We start from the raw sequence: 23197 nt of genomic DNA on the forward strand, positions 1-23197 counted from the left end.
ATTGTTAATTTCCCGACATTGCAATAGTGCTCTATGGGTTGCTTCCTTGGGATGCACATGAAGCAAACGTCAACTGTTGCTGGAGGAGCAGCAACATGGTAAAATAAGTTCTTTGGTCTGTCGTAAACCATTTGACGTTCCAGCGCAAAGAGCTGTCCATGGCCAACTTTTACAAATAGTTCATCCCGAGGTCCAGAACCACATACATAGGGATGGACTAAAGCTTGGGCATGTACTGTATTGAAAGAAATTGAACTGTATTTCACTTAACTGTTCAAATTCAACATGGTACTTTTCCAAATGTTATGAATTTTGAAAGAAGATGTTACTTCAAAAATAATTCATTGGTTATGAAGTGTTTTGGAACATCCTACGGTTGAGAAACTTTTGACAGAAATGCAAATTGTTTCTTTCATCTTGAGATGGAGATTTTCACATTGGCCCCTCAGATTTTCATTCAAGGTTACACCTAGAGACAAATCTTTACTTGATCAGCCCTGCTTTTGATTGAAATATGTGAATTGGAATATTTGCCTTTTTAAAAATTGTTTGATTTGAAGCGGTTCACAAAAAAATAAGATACAATCAAACCCTTCCTGAGACAATTGTGCAAGGAGTGGTGTACTGTAATTATTCCAACTGAGTTCTTTGACAGTGACTTTCAAACAAAATTGGCTATGGAAGAATTCCTTTGTCCTCTGGGGAAAAAATAGCAAAGCAGAGCCATCACAGAATTCCGTAACTGTCTATGTATTACACATTCTCACATACTAGAAATCACTTCATGTTTTTGAAAACCTAAATTCAAGAGAACTTGTGAGCTTCTATGCTCTGAGGTTATTCAGAGCTAAGCTGTATATTTGAGAACAGATAATTGTTTCAAATGTCATTATCAAGAACATATGGAACTCAGCAAATGACTAGAAATACATCTGTCACATCCTACCTATCTGAGTGGTTATATTAATTTAATTGAATACAGAATTGCCAGCATATTAGGAAATACCCTTTTTGATCTGATGTGTTAACCCATGCTTTTGGGAATCATCATTGTTTTCCTGTTTCCTGCTTCCCTAGGTTTTTGCCACATTGTTACAAGGATTATGTAGAATATACAGCACAGAAACAGGCCATGCTACACTTGGGCCTCCCCCCACCCCCAACTTTCTTCATCTAAATCTCCCATCATAACCCCCTTTCCATCTCCCTCATATATGTTTGTGCAGCTTCTCTTTTATCTATTATTCATTTCAACCACTTCCTCTCGTAATGAGTTCCACATTTTGCCCACTCTTTGGAATTCCCTACAAGATTTCTTGGTATGATCTTGTATTAATGACCTCTAATTATGTTTTTCCCTGCAAGAGGAAGCATCCACTCTATATGATTCTTGATATCTCCACTTTTGCAGTGGAACGGGGGTCCTTGAAGCGGATCGGCCACATTATGTTCATCAGAGAGTCAATCGTAAGAGTCCAGTTGGAACTGCCCTGAAATGTGAATGTCAAAATTGTGCTGATGGGTTGGATCTCAGGCAGGCAAAATGAACAGTCCTGAATTTCCTTCCACTTGCAAAGAATGGAAGGAAAATGGGGCATGTTCTGTGAACAGCCCATTGCCAGGTCTTCTTTCCTGCACTCTTCCAAGTGATGCTTAACAATCAGACGTTAAAGCCCAATGTTTCTTTGAATTGGTTGATATGGGTCAGTCGTGGAATTTACAAGTAAATAAATTTGAATGTTTTGTTTAGAAATAAACACGTTGAATGGAAGTTTCTGTAGACTGACAACTTACAGATAAGTTTCATTGAGACTCCTGAGCGGCAAAAAGTATGTAAAGTGATAAAAAATAAACTGTGGCCAGCTAGTTGAAGTTTCAAGTTTATTATCTCTGTAAGACAGCAGAGATTACTTTTATTGGCAAAAGGAATGACATGAGTTACAAATATTGAAATGAGTGGAAATGAAAAAGAGACAAAAACTGAATGCTGTGGTGTGCATGTGAGGTTTGCTAAAGATGTCTGCATTCCTGAGTAAGACACAGCGGAGAGTTTTCCACACTGCTGGAGGTCATCCATTCCCCGTTTTCCCAAAATCATATTCAGGGCCACAAAAAAATATCAATGCACTCTGAAGGCAGAGAGCTGAGAAACATACGCTGGACTAAAACCTAGATGTCATTATTTTTTAATGACTCTTCAAGAATAATTGAAATTTGTTGTCAGCAAAAGAGAATAATGCCATGGGGACTTTAAAATGACATGATAATTTAAAAATGGGGAATAATATATAACAGTACTTCTTACTGGGAGGGTGATTCTTCATTTCTGTGGGCCTGATATGAAAACAATAAAATTATTCCCTTGGCTGTCTAAACGCATGATTTATTTTAGTTTATAAACTCAAAGCATCCCCTTTTGTACCATTGCTGGTCCTTCACTCGGCGCATGGACTGAATCAAAGGCTGTTGGGCACTCCATTCATTCCAGTGTTTGTATGATCCACACTCTAGAACATATTGATATCCTCTGTAGCCTGGATATTCATAGCCAACCCATCTATAAAGTGCAAAAAAACACAATAATGGATTATAGTCTTCAATGAATGAACAAAGAACAATACAGCACAGGACCAGGTCCTTCGGCCCTCCAAGCCTGCACCAACCATGGTACCTGCCTAAACTAAAACCGTCTGCACTTAACGGAGTCCGTATCCTTCCATTCCCACCCTATTCATATATTTGTCCAGATGCCCCTTAAATGCCACTATCGTACCTGCACCCACCACCTCGCCAGGCAGCGCTTTCCATATATTTATCACCCTCTGTGCAAAAAAACGTGCCTCGTACATCTGTTCTAAACTTTTTCCTGCACACTTTAAACCTATGTCTCCTAGTTCTTGACTCTCCTACCCTAGGAAAGAGTATCTGGCTATCCACTTTGTCCATGCCACTCACAATCTTGTAGTCTAACCATCCAATGCTCAAAGCTAGAGGGGAACAATGTGGGAGTGGAGAAACAACAGGAAAATTGGAACAAAGTCATGTACATTCAAACAATAAATAGGTAAAAATCTTGGTGAAGTTACTACTTTTTACCTAAATAGAGTGAATGCATTCTGAAAGAAAAAAGATGACTTTTCATGAATTGTGCACTTGTGGCCTATTCTAAAATGTACAAAAGCCCGTTCTAAATATTTTGTTTCCTGATTAAATTATTATTCCATGGTCCCTTTAAAATGATCAGAACCAGGTAAATTTGATCAGATAAAGTATGTATTTTTTTAAACGTTGGAATTGAACTGTTTCACTGTATTAATAAAAGCATTATTTCTCAAGAGTTCATACCCCACTTGCCATGACACCGTTAAGCTGCGAAGTGCTGCAAGTTGTGTACCCTGTCACCTCTTTCCTTCAAGATCCTTCATTTGTTCTCAGTTCCTCAAGGTCTTACTCCCACCTGATGGCTCATTTATATGCCCCAGTTAACAATCTTCCCTCAGGATTGCTCCTTATCTACAATTCCCTTCATGCAATCAGCAAAGGCAGATCTTTCGGCCTCTCTGTATGGCTGCTCTACTGAAGCCTTGAGCTAAATCCAACTTGCCTCGCAATTTCTTTCCCTCCCTTTAAAAACAATCTCCCTGGCCCTGCCTTTGTTTCCTTCCCACATCTTTCCCATCTCCTGTTTTGCATCTTCCTCTTTTCCTTTTGGCAGTGTTCTGACCTATTCTTCTTGTATGCCGTAAAACTAATGATTTATTTGTGATACCAAAGATACTTTCAGTTTTTCCCCCCAAATTTTCCAGACAGAAGATCCAATTTTTTTAAATGAGGAAAGGATTGTTACTCACGTTCCACCAGTGACTTTAATACTGGCAACTCTGTCTTGGAAACCATAGGCCCAAAGGCTGGGAATGTCCTCGTCACAGATCTCCATTTTTCTTCCATCAAAGTTGGCACATTCATAAAGACATATTTTGTGGTCCAGGCCGTCCTATAATTTTGCAGTTTTAAGAATTCTAAGTGATTTCATTGCATTATTTACCAGAACAGGCAGGTTTTTTTTCTGGCTTCATTTGAAGTAGATCTTAAACTTTGCATTGTGATCATAAATCCCAAGTTGTTCTCTCATGCATACACCTCTTCCAGTTTGGGTTCATTACCCATCATAATTCCCGGCTGGGTCACTGTCTGTGCGGAGTCTGCACGTCCTCCCCGTGTGTGCGTGGGTTTCCTCCGGGTGCTCCGGTTTCCTCCACAGTCCAAAGATGTGCGGGTTAGGTGGATTGGCCATGCTAAATTGCCCGTAGTGTCCTAAAAAGTAAGGTTAAGGGGGGGGTTGTTGGGTTACGGGTATGGGGTGGATACGTGGGTTTGAGTAGGGTGATCATTGCTCGGCACAACATTGAGGGCCGAAGGGCCTGTTCTGTGCTGTACTGTTCTATGTTCTATAAGCAATGCTTTCTCCCTTGTTGGGTTTCCGAAATTACCGAGTGAAAAATCTTGTACACCGGGTATCTTTTCTGTCCTTTCCCTCTTCCTGTCAGCTTATGCATGTGGTAGTAGTTAAATTCCTCCATTAACATGATTCTGTTTTTACTTATATACTTCACCCTTCACTTGTGTTATAGCTCTCGTGGGACTATCAGATTCCCCGTGACCTCCACTGAATACAAGCTACCTGGTGACAAGGGTGTGGGGCGTCCCCTTAACATGGGATTCGATCACTAGTATGAAACCCCCCACCGGGTACACATCATGGAGGGAGACCCTTCGATGATTGGAGATCATGTATGTCGTAAATAAACCTAACCTTTGTTTTCTATCCGCTTGGCCAATGCGCGCTACTTTAGCAGATTCTACACTGGCGATAAGGTGGGATTGACCAGGCAGCCCTTAGATCCACCTCCACATTGATTTTACGGGACTGTTCCAGGGAGCAATGTCCCTCATCGTCGTAGACATCAACTCAAAGTGGATGGAGGTCCACAAAATATAAGTACGAGAGTTCAAGCCACCATCGATAGGCTGCAGCAATCTTGTAGCACATACAGAATACTGGGCGTTCAAAGGCAGAATGGGAAAGCAGGCCTCAGGGTCCTGGGAGACTCATCTGGCGCAATTCCTTATTTGCTACCGGACACCGCCTCACGCCACAACAAGGGTCGTTTTGGCCAAATTGCTGATGGGCCATTGCATTCATACGCGTTTGAGTTTTGTTCACCCAGACATTGGCTATAGTACCAGTGCCAAGGATCATGCATTGAGGAGAGCTATGCCCATGAAAGAGGGATCAGTTCTCACCTTTTAAATGGAATTAATTGCAGAAATATAATAGAAAATCAAGCAGTAAATCTCTTCTTACCATTTTGACAGGTCTGAAAGACATCATGCAGTCAGTGCGATAGCTATTGGACCAGGAATCCCAACGAGGATATTCTCCCTTCTCCAACATGAACATCTCACCACAGAAGTTCTGCTGTTCATAGCCCACCCATCTGAAAATGGAAATAGAAGGTCAATGCAATAGAACAATGTTTCTTCATGACAAAATAAAACTAACCTCCTGCCTTAAAAAACAAATGCTTTGTAGAATATTTTGCATGTTAAAGGTTTTACATAGAAAAATTAGAAATATACGACTTGTCATTGATCATTGACAGCACAGCAGACTGAATAATGACATTTTAAAACAAGTTTGAAATGTGAACACATTAGGGGCGAGATCTACCAGCCGCGTTGCGCCTTAAAGGAAGCGCAACACAGCCAGCAGATGCTGGGAGATTCCTCTAACCATTTTGCCACGCCCCTGTGATACTCTAATCTCACTCTGATATGCTTTCCCATGATCAACCCAAGGTGTGGGATCTGACCCCCTCGCCTTGGAAATCTTGGGCGAGGGCCGTTCAGTGCTGGTCTCCACAAACGGGGACCAGACAGAATGGCACTCATGGGGGTCTTCCAGGAGATTGGGGGAGGTCAGGGAAGGGGGTAGTCTTTGTTCCCCCCCCCCCCGCCCCCCCCAGGCGCTGGGAGGACCGGATCATGGCGTTCAAGGTACAGCTTAATGCCTCCTCTCTGTACCCAGGACGAGTAGATCTTACCCTGGGAGATGGTCATGATGCAGTGGGCCTCCATCTTGAACTCTGGGCAGAATCGCACGCTGGCACTACTGGTGCCAAGGTGCCAAACTGGCATTTTTCCTGCACAGCGGATCAGGCCCAGGGTACCCAATGAGGGAGGGTTGCACAGGGGCCTGAGGACCCCCTCCCTTATAGAAGAGTTGGGGCTTTGGTCATGGGCTTCGGGGGTCACGCGGGGGATCGAGAGATCGGGAAGCCACTCATCCTACATTGAGGAATTTTGGCAAGCGGATGTCCTCAGTGCAGAAAACAGTGCAGCTTCAGCTGCAAGTTCCCCGCTGAGGCCCCCAATCTACCTGAAAGGATGGTCAATAGCGTGGTGTTTCTTGGTGCTCAGAGTGCTGGGAAACACCTGGCTAATCACACACATTACACGACTCTGTTACCATTCAGGTAGATCATGCCCTAGATCTATGAAATATTTCAAAATTCTGATCCTGACGGGCTCCATTTTTTAAAAAACAAATAAATTGAGAGTACCCAATTCATTTTTTCCAATTATGGGGCAATTTAATGTGGCCAACCCACCTACCCTGTACAAAATGTACAGTTCTGACTGTTGTAGGGTTTTGGTTATAATTCAGTAGGTCTGAAGAAGACTTTGTAGTCATATGTAGGTTAACTGTATTTACTGACTCTTAGAACTATTTACAAATAAAGAGAAAAGGGTACAATCTAGGAGCTGTCTTCATGCTTGTTGCCATGCATGGCTCCGTCCAGCATTCGACTAATCCCGGGTGCAGATCATGTGCTCTCTTACACCACTGTAAGGGCTTTACTGTACCCAGTCCCAGATTAATACTATATGTGACACAACCTTACACTACATCTCATTACTACATTACCCTGTCTCCTTCCTTCATGTCCTTGTATTCAAAGATTCAGGGTGCCTGAAGGCCTTATGATCATTCTATGTCACATTTACACTTCTGTCAGTGATGGGCTTTGTCGCTACTGGTTCTTCCTGTAGATTTGGAGGTGGTTCTGGCATTTGGGTATGTTTCCATCCTTTTTTTCCATTGTTTTATGTTGAACGGCACTTGGTCAGTTTGGCTGTTGCGCTGGCTGGTGGTTGATACTCTAACTTGTTTCTTTCAGGTTGGATGAACAGTGTATTTGTCTCCTTGTTGTTTCCTTCACTTCTTCCCTCATCTGGATTATCGTGACATATGTGGAAGCCAACATTTCAAAAATTGAATCCTTGTTCTCGCTTGTTTCACAATTTTATCCAATTTCTTTTCTTTTCCAGTTGTTTTTTGAGCTTATGAAATGTTTCATTCATCTTAAAAACTACTCTGGGGAATTGAGTTGTCTTTTGTCTCAGAGTTATTTGTGGAACTAAGTTTGATAACTTCATCTGGGCATTCAGTGCTGTTTGGAATCTTGGTCACTGAATGCCCTTTCAATAACTCATTAGATTGTCAATCTGTTTCATAAAATTTATCTGATCTCCTTTGTCTGGCTTTGCTCTTCCATGTTGTGTATCTTCACCTTTATATTGTTCAGATTGGACCAAAGTTCAAGAATTTTATCAGTTTTGGTTGTTAATTCTGCTTTCAAGCAATTGTTGTGGTGCATCAGAAATTCTTTCTCCAGTTCCAGGCATTTTGAATGATGCTTATTCGAGGCTTCTGAAGCTGGAAGTTCATCAAGTTCTAATTGAAAATCTATCTTTAATGAATGTGCTTCTACAAGTTTGCCATTTATACGTTTTCAGTCCTCTTTCAAGTGTTCTACTTCCTTTGAGTGACATTCCAGTGCTCTCAGCTTTTCAGATATTGTGTTTCCTTACAAACCCATCCTTTGTACATGGATGTTTTTTTAATTATTGTTTTTTAGAGTACTCAATTACTTTCTTCCAATTAAGGGGCAATTTAGCGTGGCCAATCCACCTACCCTGCATATCTTTGGTTGTGGGGGCGAAACCCACGCAAACACGGGGAGAATGTGCAAACTCCACACGGACAGTAACCCAGAGCCGGGATCGAACCTGGGACTTCGGCCCTGTAAGGCAACAGTGCTAACCAATGCGCCAACGTGCTGCCCTCTGCGTACATGCATGTCCGTCCTCTAAGCTGAAAGTTACATATTCTTTTGCGATTTCAGGTTCTTGTTTTCCATTTCTTCATACATCTTTTTGGAAATGTAATGTTTTTCCATGTTTCCTTCCATATTCTTTACCACTGCAGTCTCTATCTCATACCTATTGGCTTCCTCCTGGAATATAAAATATTCCAGAGTCTTCTCTACCAACTGGTTTGTCACTTCCAGAGTGACAGTAAATTCACTTTGTTTCCTAATTTTCCAGAGGTATAACCTCCGACCCGAGGGATCCTAGTATCGCGTGAAGGTCCTTTGGAAGGTTTTCTTTTACTTTACAAAGCGCAATTACCTGATCTTGAATTTTCCTGTAATTTAACAGTCTCATCCAGTTTGTTCCACTGTTACTTCATTCTGCTGTTCAATGTACTTTTTATTCATTCACGCTGCTGAAGTTTATGTACTGTTTTGAATTCCATTTACAAGTACAGTTAGCTGTTCTTTCAATTATTTATTGCCCTGTTCAGTCCTTGCCTTCTCACTCTGTACTTCAGTGCATTGCTTTGCCACTACTAATTGTCCTAATGCAGCCTTTTCTGAAGTTGTATTCAACTTCTGTTTTAATTACTCGTGTTTTCCCAAGGGCACTTATTGGTTCTTCAAAGAGTTTATCAGTGCTTCTTTGAGTGCAGTTTCTGCCCGCTGTTGTGTCTGGTTTGGTTTTCCGGCCTGCCGCTTTGACTTCAAACAATGGAATTCAGATTTGTTATTGCTCCAGGTACCTTTGTGACAACCTCAGAATTTATTTTGTTCAGACCTCAAACAGTGTGGTTCATTGAAGACTTTAGTTTATTGTGCATTTTCAAAGTTATGTACTCAGACTGCATTTGGTGTTTGACACCTTCCAATTCAACTTTGATGCAAACATTTTCCAACCTTATTTCATTTTCCTTTTGCAGGGTTTTTATATTTTGAACTTCACTTTCCTTCATTTGCAGTCAGCTGAACTGTCACTTGCTGCTGAAGTTCAGGTAATGCGTTGGGCTTCCCAAAAATACATATTTTGGGGATTTTTGAAAGCTCTTGGCCAATAAGGTGCCATTGTGTAGTTTGCTCAGGTAACTGTTTGACTGGGAAGTTTTATATTCTTCTTTTTTTAAAGCTCTGTGCATTCCATAACTTGAATACTAAAATAATCATCAAGGGCTTTTAATATTTCATCAAAGCTGGTTGAGGATTTATTTATGCCCTCAATTAGGATTACTTCTTCCCCAAGTTCACCAAACCAGTATGAAAAGGTATTAATCTGGATTTTTGCTGACTTTTTTCTACTGAAAATCTGATGTGGTAGTTTAAATGTTCTCTTCTCAAGGACCCCAAATTTCTCATTAGATGTGGCTCTTGGACAATTCCAAATGTTGTGGGTGAGACGAATTCTGGTGTAGATTTTGCTTTAAGAGCTTTCTGAATTTAAAAATGGGATTGCTTGGAGACAAAGAGATAGCTCCGCTGGCGTGTCTTGGTGGGTTCTGCTATTATGGTAATCGCTATCAGTTTGAATAAAACGCATTCTCAACAATGGCTGCCTGGAATGGTTGCCTGCACCTTTATGTTGCTTAGCGTTTGTTTAAAGCCATGAATTTGTCGAATCATGAATTTTGCTTGCCTTTAGTTGGGTTTGAAAAGTTATGATTCTCCTGGAGTGTTAAATTATTTTTTAATAAATATTTTCAGAGTGGGCTGGAAAACCACATGTTTTAGGTTTTTATCAATAGCTTGTTTTGAATCGCACTTCTGACTCAAAAATATTTTAAGATTTCTCAGGACTTGCTGTAGCCTGGAATTTTAAACGACTTCACACGCTTTTGCTAGGTCTAGTGAATCTGTGTTCTGGGATTTAAAGTTAGACTTGTAAAGGAGATACCATGAAGTCTTCTGCTACAGCAAGGGATTTTAAATCTCTTCCTTCAGCTTCCAAGCCTTTCTTTGGAGAGGTGGTCATCAGTTGAGATGGGTATTGTTTTAATGAGATCACAATCAATTCTACAATGTTGCTAAATCTCTAGAATGTAAGAATGAAAGAAAGAAGAGCAGGAGTATGCCATATGGTCCATCAAGCCTGCTTGATCATTCAGTAAGGTCATGACTGAATTTCTACATGAGGGCCACTTTCCCACTCTAACGCCATTAACTTTAGGGCACTAAGGAATTAGTCCATAAGACCATAAGATATAGGAGCAGAATTAGGCCACTCGGCCCATCGGGTCTGTTCCGCCATTCAATCATGGCTGATATTTTTCTCATCCCCATCCTCCTGCCTTCTCCCCATAACCACTGATCCCCTTATTAATCATGAACCTATCTATCTCTGTCTTAAAGACACTCAATGATTTGGCCTCTACAGCCTTCTGCGGCAAAGAGTTCCACAGATTCATGACCCTCTAGCTGAAGAAATTCCTCAACTCTGTTTTAAAGGATCGTCCCTTTAGTCTGGGATTGTGTCCTCTGGTTCTAGTTTTTCCTACAAGTGGAAACATCCTCTCTATGTCCACTCTATCCAGACCTCGCAGTATCCTGTAAGTTTCAATAAGATCCCCCCTCAACCTAAACTCCAATGAGTACAGACCCAGAGTCCTCAACCGTTCCTCATACGACAAGCTCTTCATTCCAGGGATCATTCTTGTGAACCTCCTCTGGATCCTTTTCAAGGCCAGCACATCCCTCCTTAGATACGGGGCCCAAAACTGCTCACAATAGTCCAAATGGGGTCTGACCAGAACCTTATATAGCCTCAGAAGTATATCCCTGGCCTTGTATTCCAGCCCTCTCGATATGAATGCTAACATTGTATTTGCCTCCCTAACTGCCTTGACTGGGGTGTCATTGACTGGGGTGGCGAATTCTAAAAGTTCACAATGTTTGAGTGAATACCATTAAAGTAGTTAAGATTTGTTCCACAATTTTAAGCAGTTGCATAATCATAGAATTTCATACAATTTACAGTGCAGAAGGCGGCCATTTGGCCCATTGAGTCTGCACCGGCCCTTGAAAAGAGCATCCCATTTAAGTCCACACCTCCACCCTATCTCCGTAACCCAGTAACCCCACCTAACCTTTTTGGACACTGAGGGCAATTTTATGATGGCCAATCCACTTAGCCTGCACATCTTGGACTGTGGGAGGAAACCGGAGCACCCGGCGGAAACCCATTCAGACATGGGGAGAATGTGCAGACTCTGCACAGACAGTGACCCAAGGTGGGAATCGAACCTGGGACCCTGGAGCTGTGAAGCAACTGTGCTAACCACAGTGCTACTGTGCTTCCACAGTAATAATGTTATTACTGTGGCACAAATATTCTGTTAGCATTTAATGGTAAATGGAATAATCACTTTGGTAAACTACCAGAAGGCTATAGTTCCATATGCAATCATACTGTAGTATGAATTGAGAAAGCAGCTGTAAAAGATGGTATTACCTATGTTAATTTATGTGCAATCAAAAAGTAAGCATCTCATCCTTAAAAATGTAATATGTTGTGGCAGTTAAGTATGCAATGCACTTTTTATTTGGGGGATTACAATCCTGTGACACATGTTACATCTGCTGCCATTCACTTCTACCATGGGATGGAACTTTGTAAACTGTAGAAGCTGTTGATTCCCATATGTATAACACCATGAATGCACCCTAAAGGAAATATGTCTCATCCTAACTTACCATTAGCTCACTATATCTGGGCTGAATCACAAGTCGTCAGGACCCGATTGATTTTTTGAGAAACAAACAACGGTTTGACCCTCGGAAAGCTGGCAGAAACTCTCCTGCACCAGACAAGTTAATACACGGCTGAACTCCAAAGACACAAATAGATTCTCATGGGAAGGACTTACGGTCCACATTCAACACGGATGGAACCCACTTTATCGAATCCCCGATCACAGATGTTTCTACATTCTGTACTGATGTCCATTCTGCGACCTTGGAAGTTTTCATACTCGTAGATGACCATCTAAGAACAAAAGTGGCACGAGAGTACCTCAATTAATATACAACTGAAGGCGGAGTGCAAATCACATGCTTAAAACCTAATTTTGTATTGTTAAATCAAAAAAGGTGTCCAGCAATCATAATGGTTCACTGGGTATGTGACTGCTCGTGGGGCACAGAGTCATGAGTCACTTTTATTCAAACGACAGTATGTGCTAAGTTAGCAGAATGCTTGGATAAAGAAGCAAGGAGGAATTAGACAGGATTCCCACTCCTGGTTATTATCCAATGACTGCTGCTGGTAAGTGCTCATTTGTAGACATCATTAAGGACAGGATGCTTTTGCCTGCAAAGTACTTCATAGTGAAATAGTCTCCCGCTGCCTGCTGACTCAGATCCCCAGCGTAGAATGAACACTTGTGATTACATGAGAAATTTAGAATTGGGATCTCTTCCCCAAACATAACTCAATAAGAGGGAAGAGAAAACAATATTTAAGACATATTTTACTTGATAACCTTTTTCAAACTGTTGATACCATGGACAGGAAATGGAGGCCTGCTAAAATTATTTTGTTTCGAATCACTAGCTTCCAGAGCACAGCTCCTTCCTCAGGTCAATGCTGCCTTATTCTTCCTCAAGGAAGAATCCTTCCTCAGCTCCGAAAGCTAATGATTTGAAACAAACCTGTTGGACTTTAACCTGGTGCTGTAAGACTTCTTACTGTGCCCACCTCAGTCCAACGTCAGCTTCCACATCAAAATTATTTTGGACAAATGAATACTGTGATGTTTCCAAAGTAAAACAAAATAGTTAAGTACAGCAAAGAGTACTTCATCATAATAATGCTAAATAATCGCAAGATCTGACTGTGTGCATGCCATGTCAACGCGATCAAGAAATTCTCGATTCACCTCCCACAAGTTAGCTCACTTTAAGATGCCTCTCCAAACAGGAGCTTTTGCTAAACAGCAAGTGTTCATTTGCACTAATCTTCCCCAACACTAATAATAAGTTATTAATAGTCTGTAAATAAAAGCATAATAATACACCTACCCTGTTACTGCGAAGACCTGATGCAGAATGGCTTCCAATGCTACCCTGAGTTCCACTGTGAGACATTGTGGCAACTGCTAAAATATTAATCAAGATATAACAAATTTATTTGGTTTGGTTGAGAAATATACTTTATACATAATTGATTAACTTGTTTCCACCACCCCGCCAAATTTCCTATTTTATGACGTTTTTGCACCCAGCTGATAAGTTTTTAATACTTTGAAAGTATTCCAAAGGCTCACCTAAAAACAGCTCAGTCTTTTGCCAGACAAGAGAAAATATGGAAAGTGATGTTTGAACCTCAGCTCATCCTATTTATATGCCCAGTGGATTTTGCTTGTTGCTTTTTCCACCCCCCCATCAACCAGGTTAGATCATAGAGGGATAAACAAAACAAAACGACATTGCACTGAAGCAGGAGAAGCTGACGCAAGCTCTTTGCTTTGTTTCACTTGGCAACACCACACAGATCAGCAAAAACCACAGTCTACAGTAGACACAAGTGCGCCTAAAACAAAGAGCTGACCTGGTAGACGGCTTTGTGCAGCCATTGTTTAATTTATGCTGCAAGTATCAGAAAAAGTTTTATATTTAGCAAAGAACACAAGCTGATGCTTTGGAGAGTATTGTTCAAACTGACAAAATTTCACTGTTTGCACTTGCAATGCCTTAATTATTTAAAATCTGCAGCCTATATTTTAAGTGTGAAAGTGGTATAATGTCAAGCCTCTGGCCCCCACCCCTCGTCACAGTCAAAGCTGGGCTAAGAATTTCTTGGGCCTGGACACAAGGGGCACGATTTAACGCGTAAAAAAGAGTCCCGTTTTGGGCACATGTGGCGGGATCTTTCTCGGCGCCTGCAGTGCCGAAAACGACTCGCTATCTCACAGAGCTCAGCCTGTTTGTTGGCCATGGTCAGGACTTACCTCAGGCACTTGTTTCTCATTCTCGCTAATTACTTTAATAGGTGATGCACTCACGGAGTATCATTACTTCTGCATTTGTGTTGCGCTTTTTAGAGTTAGCACAAATACCAATGACAGTACATATGTATTATTAAACCTTGTATTCCTCAAGTTGTTTGAAGAAGGTTCAATATAAACCTTCACAAAGGTATGAGGTAAATATTTGAAGGGGAAAACAGTTGTAAGGCTAGAACTAATTGGATAATTCCTTCAGAATTGGATAAGTCCTTCAGAAGAGTTAGCATGGATGCAATAGGCCAAATGTTGTCCTTTTGTGCTGCAGTAACTTATGAAATGGTCTAATTTATTTTTAAAGTTCATGGTAGCACAGCGATTAGCACTGAAACCAAAAGAGAAAATGTTAGAAAATCTCAGCAGGTCTGGTAGCATCTGTAGGGAGAGAAAAGAGCTAACGTTTTGAGTCGAGATGACGCTTTGTCAAAGGTGGTCACCTGGATTCGAAATGTTAGCTCTCCCTACAGATGCTGCCAAAGCTGCTGAGATTTTCCAGCATTTTCTCTTTTGGTTTCAGTTTCCAGCATCTGCAGTAATTTGCTTTTATCCTGTGGTTAGCACTGTTGCTTCACAGCACCAGAGTCCCAGGTTCGATTCTCAACTTGACACTGGCTGTGTGGAGTCTGCACGTTCTCCCCGTGGCTGCGTGGGCTTCCTCCGGGCGCTCCGGTTTCCCACAAGTCCCTAAAGACATGCTTGTTAGGTGAATTGGACATTCTGAATTCTACCTCTGTGTACGCGAACAAGCACCACAGTGTGGCAACTAGGGGATTTTCACAATAACTTCATTGCATTGTTGATGTAAGCCTACTTGTGACAATAATAATGATTATTATTATTAAATGCAACCATTTTTGCAACCATAGAGTCATTTTTCAACCATGCAACATTACCTTGTTTCAACTATCATTTTTGACTGTCAGAGAGATTCAGACAAAATGTGTAGGACCAGACATTACATATTAACCTTAATGGCAGGACATCAGTCTTCTATAAAGTAATAACCTTCTGCAGAAACCTTTTTATTATGAAGGGTGGCTCTGACCAGGTTTGAGCTAGTGAACAGTTTGGACGGCAAGGAAGATCTGCAAGTGTCTTGTGTGCGGACAGAAGGTTGATAAACATTTTTATTTTAAATTGCCTACAGACAAAGAAGGTCAGAATCTGATTGTGGTGACCAGATGCGGGCAATGTCTCAGTATCCAAGGTCAGGACCCACTGCCTTGAGACAGAGAGGGGGTTGGATTCTCCGCCCCACCGCACCTCATTTCTGTTTCACCCCACCGGCGGGATGCTCAGTTACGCCAGCTTGTCAATGGGGTTTCCAATTTTGGGCTCGCCCTGCACCGTTGGAAACCACCGGGCATCGGGCAAAACGGAGCATCCCACCGGCGAAGAATCCAGCCCAAGATCTATGAATCCTTTCGCATTAAATACAGGGGCGAGGGTTGAGCATCTGAGAAAGCTCATGATAACTGATGACCATCAATCCATCTACTACCACGAATAGGCTATATCTCTATGGGTCCGGTGTAGTTACTTCAACTTGCACAGTACCAACAGGAATCAGTTTCGATATTTTATCCCTCGAGTGCCATACAGGCCCTCTCCCAGCACAGGAACTTAGTTGTGGGAAGAAATTCAAAATGGGTGGAGCTTTTTTTCTCATATCTCATTGCCTTCGCTTCTACCGCATTACACGGAAGTTAACATTGAATAGATCAAGGGGCAGGATTCTCCCTTCTGGGGACTAAGTCCACAAGCCCGCCGGAAAACCAGCGAGAATCACTCCAGACTTTTTCCCAGAAAGCCCCGGGTGATTCTCCGTCTTCAAGGGGGCCAGCAAGGCCCTGGAATGCGTCACGCAGCTCCGGCTGCCGGCGGGGCCCTGCAGTTACGCACATGAGCGCGCCTGCCAATCGGTAACCACCGATCGCAGGCCTGGCCACTGTGGAGGCACCCCCCCCCCCCCCCCCCCCCCCCCCACCAGGATGACTCCTGCAGCCAGAACGCTGAGGTCCCGCCGGGTGGGACCACATGTGAACCATAGCGGCGGGCACTCAGCCCATCGAGCGTGGAGAATTGCCGCAGGGGGACGCTTTCAACGGCTCCCGACCGGCACTGCGTTGATCGCGCGTGCGCGACTGGTGGCGATTCGCTGGTCGCCAAAGAATTGCATGCCGGCGTGGGAGCCCCCGCGTCAAGCGCGATTTCGGCACAGTGAGTCGGAGAATCCCGCCCCTTCTCTCCACTCGCAACTGCCCTCCAAGACATTATTGACTCCCGGGTGTGGTGATGATTATTGGGTTTCCAAATGTGTCCTCCATCCTCTTTTATCTCTTTCTATTTCGTCTCCTTAGCATCCCAGGTAATGTCAAAGTTCCACAGTCGAATGGGTCAGGCTGGTCAAGCTGCATAACTGCTCCCAATCACAGGTTCCCTTCCTCCTGTCCTTGCCCCTGCTCCAATCATAGATTCTGTCTCTGGAGCAGCAGCAAGGATGGGAGGGAGGAAATCTGTGATTGGAGGAGCTCGAGCAATAGAAATTGTTCTTGCCCAGTTCGGACCCTGGAGGAGCTATAATGTAAGATAGTATTGTACAGGGGCGACTTTTCTTGAATTTTTCACCTCCATCTTTACTTGTTTTTGCAGGTGGTGTTTCAAGAGCAAATTCATCTGCCATGTCCCATGTGTTTTGAAACCTGTTCTTCAGTTGTTGATCAACCACTTCCTCACATTTACCTACGTGCCCTCATCCCCCTTCTCTTTCTAAGCTTAATGGTTTCCCGATTTCTGCTTTGTTTAAATCCAAGGGGCAGAGATTTAAGCATACCTGGTGCACAATCTAATACAACCATCCATTGTCAGATCTGATTGGCTTACAGCAGTCAGGATGGGGCCTGTCCTTCTGTGCCAAAGCAATCTATTCCTCAATGTTCATCCCTGAACAATAAAGATAACCTCCACTTCCCTTCTCCACTACCAATTGTTTCCCTAAGCCCACTTCTTTGCCTTCTCTTCCCAAATCTCCAATAATAATTGAGTGTTCTTTGGCTTCTTTATCACTGAGACCATCCATTCAACTGCCTCTGTCACATCACTCTACCATAACTTCCCCTCTTGATCAAACCTGCTCCACGGTTTCCCCTGCCTTTGCCTGAGCCTAGATCATTTTTCTGATTTCTGTCCTCATGCCCCCTCTAATCTTATCTTATCCACGGGACGCGCATCTTTCGCTCTTAATTCCATTAAAAAGCTGACCACATTTTAAATTGTTCCTTCTCCAGTAGTTCCCCGCCACTATTGTCATCCTCCCTCCTCCTCAAAGGAGCCACCCCCAACCCCTTTATCCTTATAAACTATTGCCCCATCTCAAATAAAAGCAAAATACTGCAGATGCTGGAAATCTGAAATACAAACCGGAAATGCTGTAAAAACCCAGCAGGTGTGACAGCATCTGTGGAGAAAGAAACAGTTAACGTTTTGGGTCCAATATTCCTCTTCTCATACGGACTCAAAATGTTAACTCCGTTAATGTTTCTCTCTCTCCACAAATGCTGTCCGACCTGCTGGATTTTCCAGCACTTCCTGCTTTTATGCCCCATATCAAACTTCTCTTTCCTCGCTGAAGGCCTTAAACATGTGGCTCCGCCCAAACTTATGCCTTTCTTTCTGCCAACTCCATGTTTGTATCTCTCCAATAAGACGTTCACCCCATAACTGCCCTGAAATAACCCAAAGTCACAAATGACATCCTCTATTATTCAGGTGGATTATCTCTGCTCAGTTCTGCAGCCTCTGACATTGTCAACTACAGCATCTTCCTCCTATACCGTTTCCCATCATCCCGCTCAATGGAATTCTTATTGCAGGGTTTAACTATCATTATCCAACTGTTGCCAGAGAAACTCCAAAAATCTTTCAACCTCTGGACCATTCCCTCAAGAGTCCTTCCAGGATTGAATCTCAGGCCCTCCAATTCATCAACATTCTGCCCCTGAAAAACATCATCTGAAAACATGGAGTTAGCTTTTTCACATCTGCTGGTGACATCCAGCTCATCCTCTCCATTATTGCTTCTGTGTTGTCAGACTGATACTCTGATAGTGCCAGATATGCCACAACTTCCTTCAAGCTAAACAAAGGGAAGGCCAAAGCCATCATTATGTGGCCCAGCTACAAATCCTATTCCTGTGCCATTGATTCCACTCTTCTTGCCAGTTTCCATCTCTGTTGAACCAGAGTGTTTGCAACTAGTCATTTTTGACCCAGAGCTGAACTTCGAACCTTGTATTCTGCCAATCAAAAATACAACCAACTTGTACCTTTGAAATATTGTCTATCTCAGTCCTTGCTTTGGTCCATCTACTGCCAAAACCCTTTGGCCACATCCTAAGCTCAATTGGTCCAAAGCGCTCCTGGCCAGCATCCCTTTTTCTCTATTTCGACTCAGCCAAAACTCTACTGCCCATAACTTATTCTGACCGAGTCCCACTCGCCCATTACCCCTTTGCTTGCTGGCTGACATTAGCTCTTGGTTGTTTTAATTGGTAAGTATTCATGTTATAATCATATTGGAAAGAGAATGAGTCATTTGAAGAGCGCAACAGTGCCAGATGTGTTCAGGGGACAAGGAGTTGGTATGCAACTAACCCCACGTTGCCTTGAACATTGTGGTAGAGGAAGACCTCAAGACACACAGCTGCTAGTTTATGAAGAAATGCCTGGTGGAGAATCCGCAACCTCAGTACAAGGAACAAATAGTGAATTGACAGCATTGAACATCGTTATCCTTCACTTAGTTTGGAATAAAGGTTCAAAACTAGCATTATACAGAAACCACCCCCAAAATAATCCCTTTGTGGATGAAGTTATTTTGATCACATGTTGAGCCATCAGAATATATGTGTTCATTACAAAGACGGTAATTGTTATGTATTACATGATCCACATAAGAAACTAAATAAACACACAAGGAAGAAAATAATAGGTTGTGCTGTTGAGTTAGATGAATAAGGATGGAGATAGGCTCATGTGGAACATAAATGTGAGCATGAGCCCGTGGTGTTCAATGACCTGTTTCTGTGGTGTATATTAGATTCAGGTTTTAAAATCATTATCATCTTCCTTTACCCTCCAACGACTCTGCATTCTCCCAACTCCGGCCTTCCTCCACTAAAAAAACCATAGCTCCAGCTGCACTAACTGTTGGAATTCCCGCTTGAAAGTCTTTCTCCTTTCCACCTCCCACTTGTCCTCGAAGGCTCTCCTTAAATCTAACTTTTAGCCAAAATATTGATTGTTACCTGGTTATACCTCTGTGCACCACACCGGATCATTTTTCTATGATAAAGGTGCTGTATATTCTTGCTGAAGCCTCACAGAAACGTTTTGCAGACGTTCAGTTGGTAAGCATTCAGGTCAGGCAAGCTGGCCATTTTCCAACAACCTAACCTACAGCACTGAACCCAATTGTAAGACTGTAACATTAGTCCAGCTACTCATGTTATAATGCCAATTTATAGCACTCGATATAGCATTGCGTACAGTTCTGGTCGCCTCATTATATTGCGTACAGTTCTGGTCGCCTCATTATAGGAAGGACGTGGAAGCTTTGGAACGGGTGCAGAGGAGATTTACCAGGATGTTGCCTGGCATGGAGGGAAAATCTTATGAGGAAAGGCTGATGGACTTGAGGTTGTTTTCGTTAGAGAGAAGAAGGTTAAGAGGTGACTTAATAGAGGCATACAAAATGATCAGAGGGTTAGATAGGGTGGACAGCGAGAGCCTTCTCCCACGGATGGAGGTGGCTAGCACGAGGGGACATAGCCTTAAATTGAGGGGTAATAGATATAGGACAGAGGTCAGAGGTGGGTTTTTTACGCAAAGAGTGGTGAGGCCGTGGAATGTCCTACCTGCAACAGTAGTGAACTCGCCAACATTGAGGGCATTTAAAAATTTATTGGATAAGCATATGGATGATAAGGGCATAGTGTAGGTTAGATGGCCTTTAGATTTTTTCCATGTCGGTGCAACATCGAGGGCCGAAGGGCCTGTACTGCGCTGTATCGTTCTATGTTCTATGTTCGACTCTTTTTTTGACTTTTTCCTATATTTTTTAGCCTGTCAACTAAACTCCTAAAGGTCTACCTTCCGAATGAATCCTTGAAAAGGCATTCTCAACATGGGAGTTTCATGTTTCTAAATGCCATTATTAAGCTGCACGATGCATGTGATATGTGCTGCAGATCAGGATCTCATTTAATACATGCATCTAGTGGCAATAACCGGCAAGTAACAATTTCAGGTTAGCTCTGATGTTACATCCTCATACTAAGTAAGTATTGCGTGCAATCAACTTCACAATGTTTGTTTTTTCATTCTCTAATTATCCTCATCCAATTTTACCCTCCTTTCCTGGTTGGATGGTATTCCGGGGGTTTGATACAGCAGGTGCTTACTATTCTCCAGGAGTTTACAGACATAACCATTCTGTGCGCGAGATCTTCTGACTGTTCATGTCGGCGGGATATTTTGGTCCAGCCAACGGCACAACTCCATCACGGGATTCCTGGCGGCATGGGGGTGATTTGAATGGGACATCCAATTGACAGCAGCAGGACCAGAGGATCACGCCACCGGTCAACGACGGGCCACCTCCAGCTGCTGAGAAACATGCTGTGGGGAGGCCAGAGAACTAACAGCCTACCCAGCGAAGCCTGGACTGGGCTCTATGTAGTATTGGTTCGCACAAACGTGGACAAGGCCTCATGCCACCTGGGGGTTTAGCAGGCCATTGGAGACCCGGGGAGGTTGGAGATGGGGCAGGGTTACCCCCTGGCCCTCCCTCTGATGGTGCCTGGATGGCACTGCCAGGCTGGCAGGGGCAGTGCCAGGGTGCAACTGCCAAAGGACGAGGCCTGAGGGGGGGCCATGCCCATGAAAGGGGCAGTGAGGAGGGTATGAAGGTGGGGACTGAAGAGCTGGTATGAAGGGGCCTCATTAAGGTTGGGGGGGTTTTAAGGGTGGGGGTCCTGAAGGAAGGCCCCAAAAGTGTGGGGGGTGGGTAAGGCTGCAAAGGGGAGCCCTCAGTGACCCCATAGCAGGGTGTCCTGACAGCCTACCCATTGTGCGTGGGTTGGGGGACCCTGAAGCCCATCTTTTCAAAATGGCGACTCGATCTGTGAGGAGCCGATCTCTCCAGCGAGTTCACCTCCCCAGTGTTGAAAAACCTGACCAAAATGACACTTTGGGGCACCACTCCTGGGATCTACCCGGCTCGCAGCGCTTTACGAGATTCAATGATCTTACGAGGCGTTGCAAGGGGAATCCTGCCCACAATGGGTGGGATCACTTATTAGCAAATCTACATATTAGAGCACGACCTTAAGCCTCACTCTCATGTGCAGATTCCCGAAATACCTGAGGCTTTAGTATTCAAACCCTTTGCCTCAGAGACCTCGGGCGAACGCTGTTCAGCACTGGTATGGGGACCAGACGGAACGGCATTCATGCGGTTTCCTAGGTGCTCCGGGGCCCCCAGCTGCATGCCCTTTGGGCAGGGTGACGCCCTGGCACTGCTGGTGTACCTGGTACCCTGGCAATGCCGCTTGGGTGCCAGCCTGGCACTGCCACAGTGCCCAGGTGACACTGCCAGGTTGGCACTGCCAAGGTGCCAAGCAGGCATTTTGCGTGCGCGATCGGGCTGGGGTTGCCTAGCATGCGTGTTCGGTGGGTGCAGTGGACCTTCCCATATTGCATTCGGACTGGGGGGGGGATTGATTCGAGAGCCTCGGAGATCGGGACGCCACCGATCTCTCATTACAATGGGGAGTTTCGGCGAGCAGAGCTCCCCACTGTGCAAAACGAGGCTATGTCTGGCCTCGGCCGCACGTTCCCCATTCAGACCCCTTGTTCAACGCTTGCTAGGGGACTTTGTTCCTTTTTGGGAGAATCGCGCCCTTAGAAATTTTTTGGGAGAATTGCGCCCGCTGACTTTGAACCAGGCAGAGTAGGTTGCGAATCACTTTAGACACACCAGTAGGAAAAAAGGCACGCAGCTGAAACCCAGCGGAATCTAGTAACCCTGTACATAGTCAACAAAATGCCTTGTGGGTCGCACTCAGAACCCAGATGTAGCCCATGGGCCACGGGTTGCCCACCACTGATCTAGTGCATACGTATCACAAATGCATGTTCTTCCAAGTGTTATAATGTCAATTCTATTCGTGAGATACTGAGTACAGCAAAGCTTCAGGGAGAAGAGGCAATTCGGACAGCAACTTCCTGATTTCCACCTTTAAATGCACACGTGCCATCACCGGAAGTTGAAGTCCAAATTATACTTTATTAGTGACTAACACTGTTAGCTTCACCATTATTTTTTACCTTCATTAAAACAAGGTTATTTCTAATTGAATTGAAATTGCTAACATCATTATGATAGCTAACCGATTGCTTATTTACATCAATACAAACCCTAATACTTCAGTGTTTGAGGAGATTATAAAATACCTCTAGTGCAATGAGTTAAATATTGTTGTATAGTATGTTGACTTGGGATTTCATAAATTTACAAATTGTGTAGATTCCAGACTCTTGAAACCTATTGTCAGGGGCAGAATTCTATGCATGTGTGTGTTCTAATTATATTAAATAATATATAAGTACATACAGCCTTAGCTACTCAGTCAAAATCCAAGCCCCTAATTTTATGCGTTATTCCTTTTCAAGTATATTAGTCATGGTACAATCGCAGTCAAAGAACTATCCATTTTCGCCTGATATTCCTACCTCTGCTATATATTACTGACATCAATAACTAAATGGGATAAGTGAAATAGCAGAGAGATTTTCAAACAAATGTTAGCAATCGTTTGTTAGCACCCCCATGGTATAATTTCAATGTCATTCTTTTCAAATAAAATTTTGTTCAGAGCTTTTTTCCCCATTAACAAACAGTACATTTTTGGCCAAAGGTTATTC

General features: G+C 43.2%; 1 protein-coding gene across 1 annotated transcript; it reads right to left on the reverse strand.

Annotated features, from left to right (window-relative positions):
- Positions 1-1867: 1867 nt before the first annotated feature.
- crybb1l3 (crystallin, beta B1, like 3) lies at positions 1868-13550 on the reverse strand. Its single transcript, XM_038814306.1, has 6 exons — positions 13475-13550; positions 13230-13306; positions 12077-12195; positions 5366-5498; positions 3852-3994; positions 1868-2557 (listed from the first exon to the last, which is right to left on the reverse strand). The coding sequence occupies exons 2-6, from the start codon at positions 13293-13295 to the stop codon at positions 2389-2391; spliced, it is 630 nt and encodes a 209-aa protein (XP_038670234.1). The 5' UTR covers positions 13296-13306; positions 13475-13550; the 3' UTR covers positions 1868-2388.
- Positions 13551-23197: the final 9647 nt, after the last annotated feature.

The sequence above is a fragment of the Scyliorhinus canicula genome, chromosome 12, assembly GCF_902713615.1.
Source record: "Scyliorhinus canicula chromosome 12, sScyCan1.1, whole genome shotgun sequence".
NCBI lineage: Eukaryota > Metazoa > Chordata > Chondrichthyes > Carcharhiniformes > Scyliorhinidae > Scyliorhinus > Scyliorhinus canicula.

Bases quoted from the DNA above. Each gene is read 5' to 3' on its own strand.
- crybb1l3 (XM_038814306.1), bottom strand. From the start codon at position 13,295: ATGTCTCACAGTGGAACTCAGGGTAGCATTGGAAGCCATTCTGCATCA. The intron at 5,499-12,076 runs GTAAGTCCTTCC...TTCCATTTTCAG, and splicing joins ATCCGTGTTGAATGTGGACC to ATGGGTGGGCTATGAACAGC. The intron at 2,558-3,851 runs GTGAGTAACAAT...TGCACTTTATAG, and splicing joins ATTAAAGTCACTGGTGGAAC to ATGGGTTGGCTATGAATATC.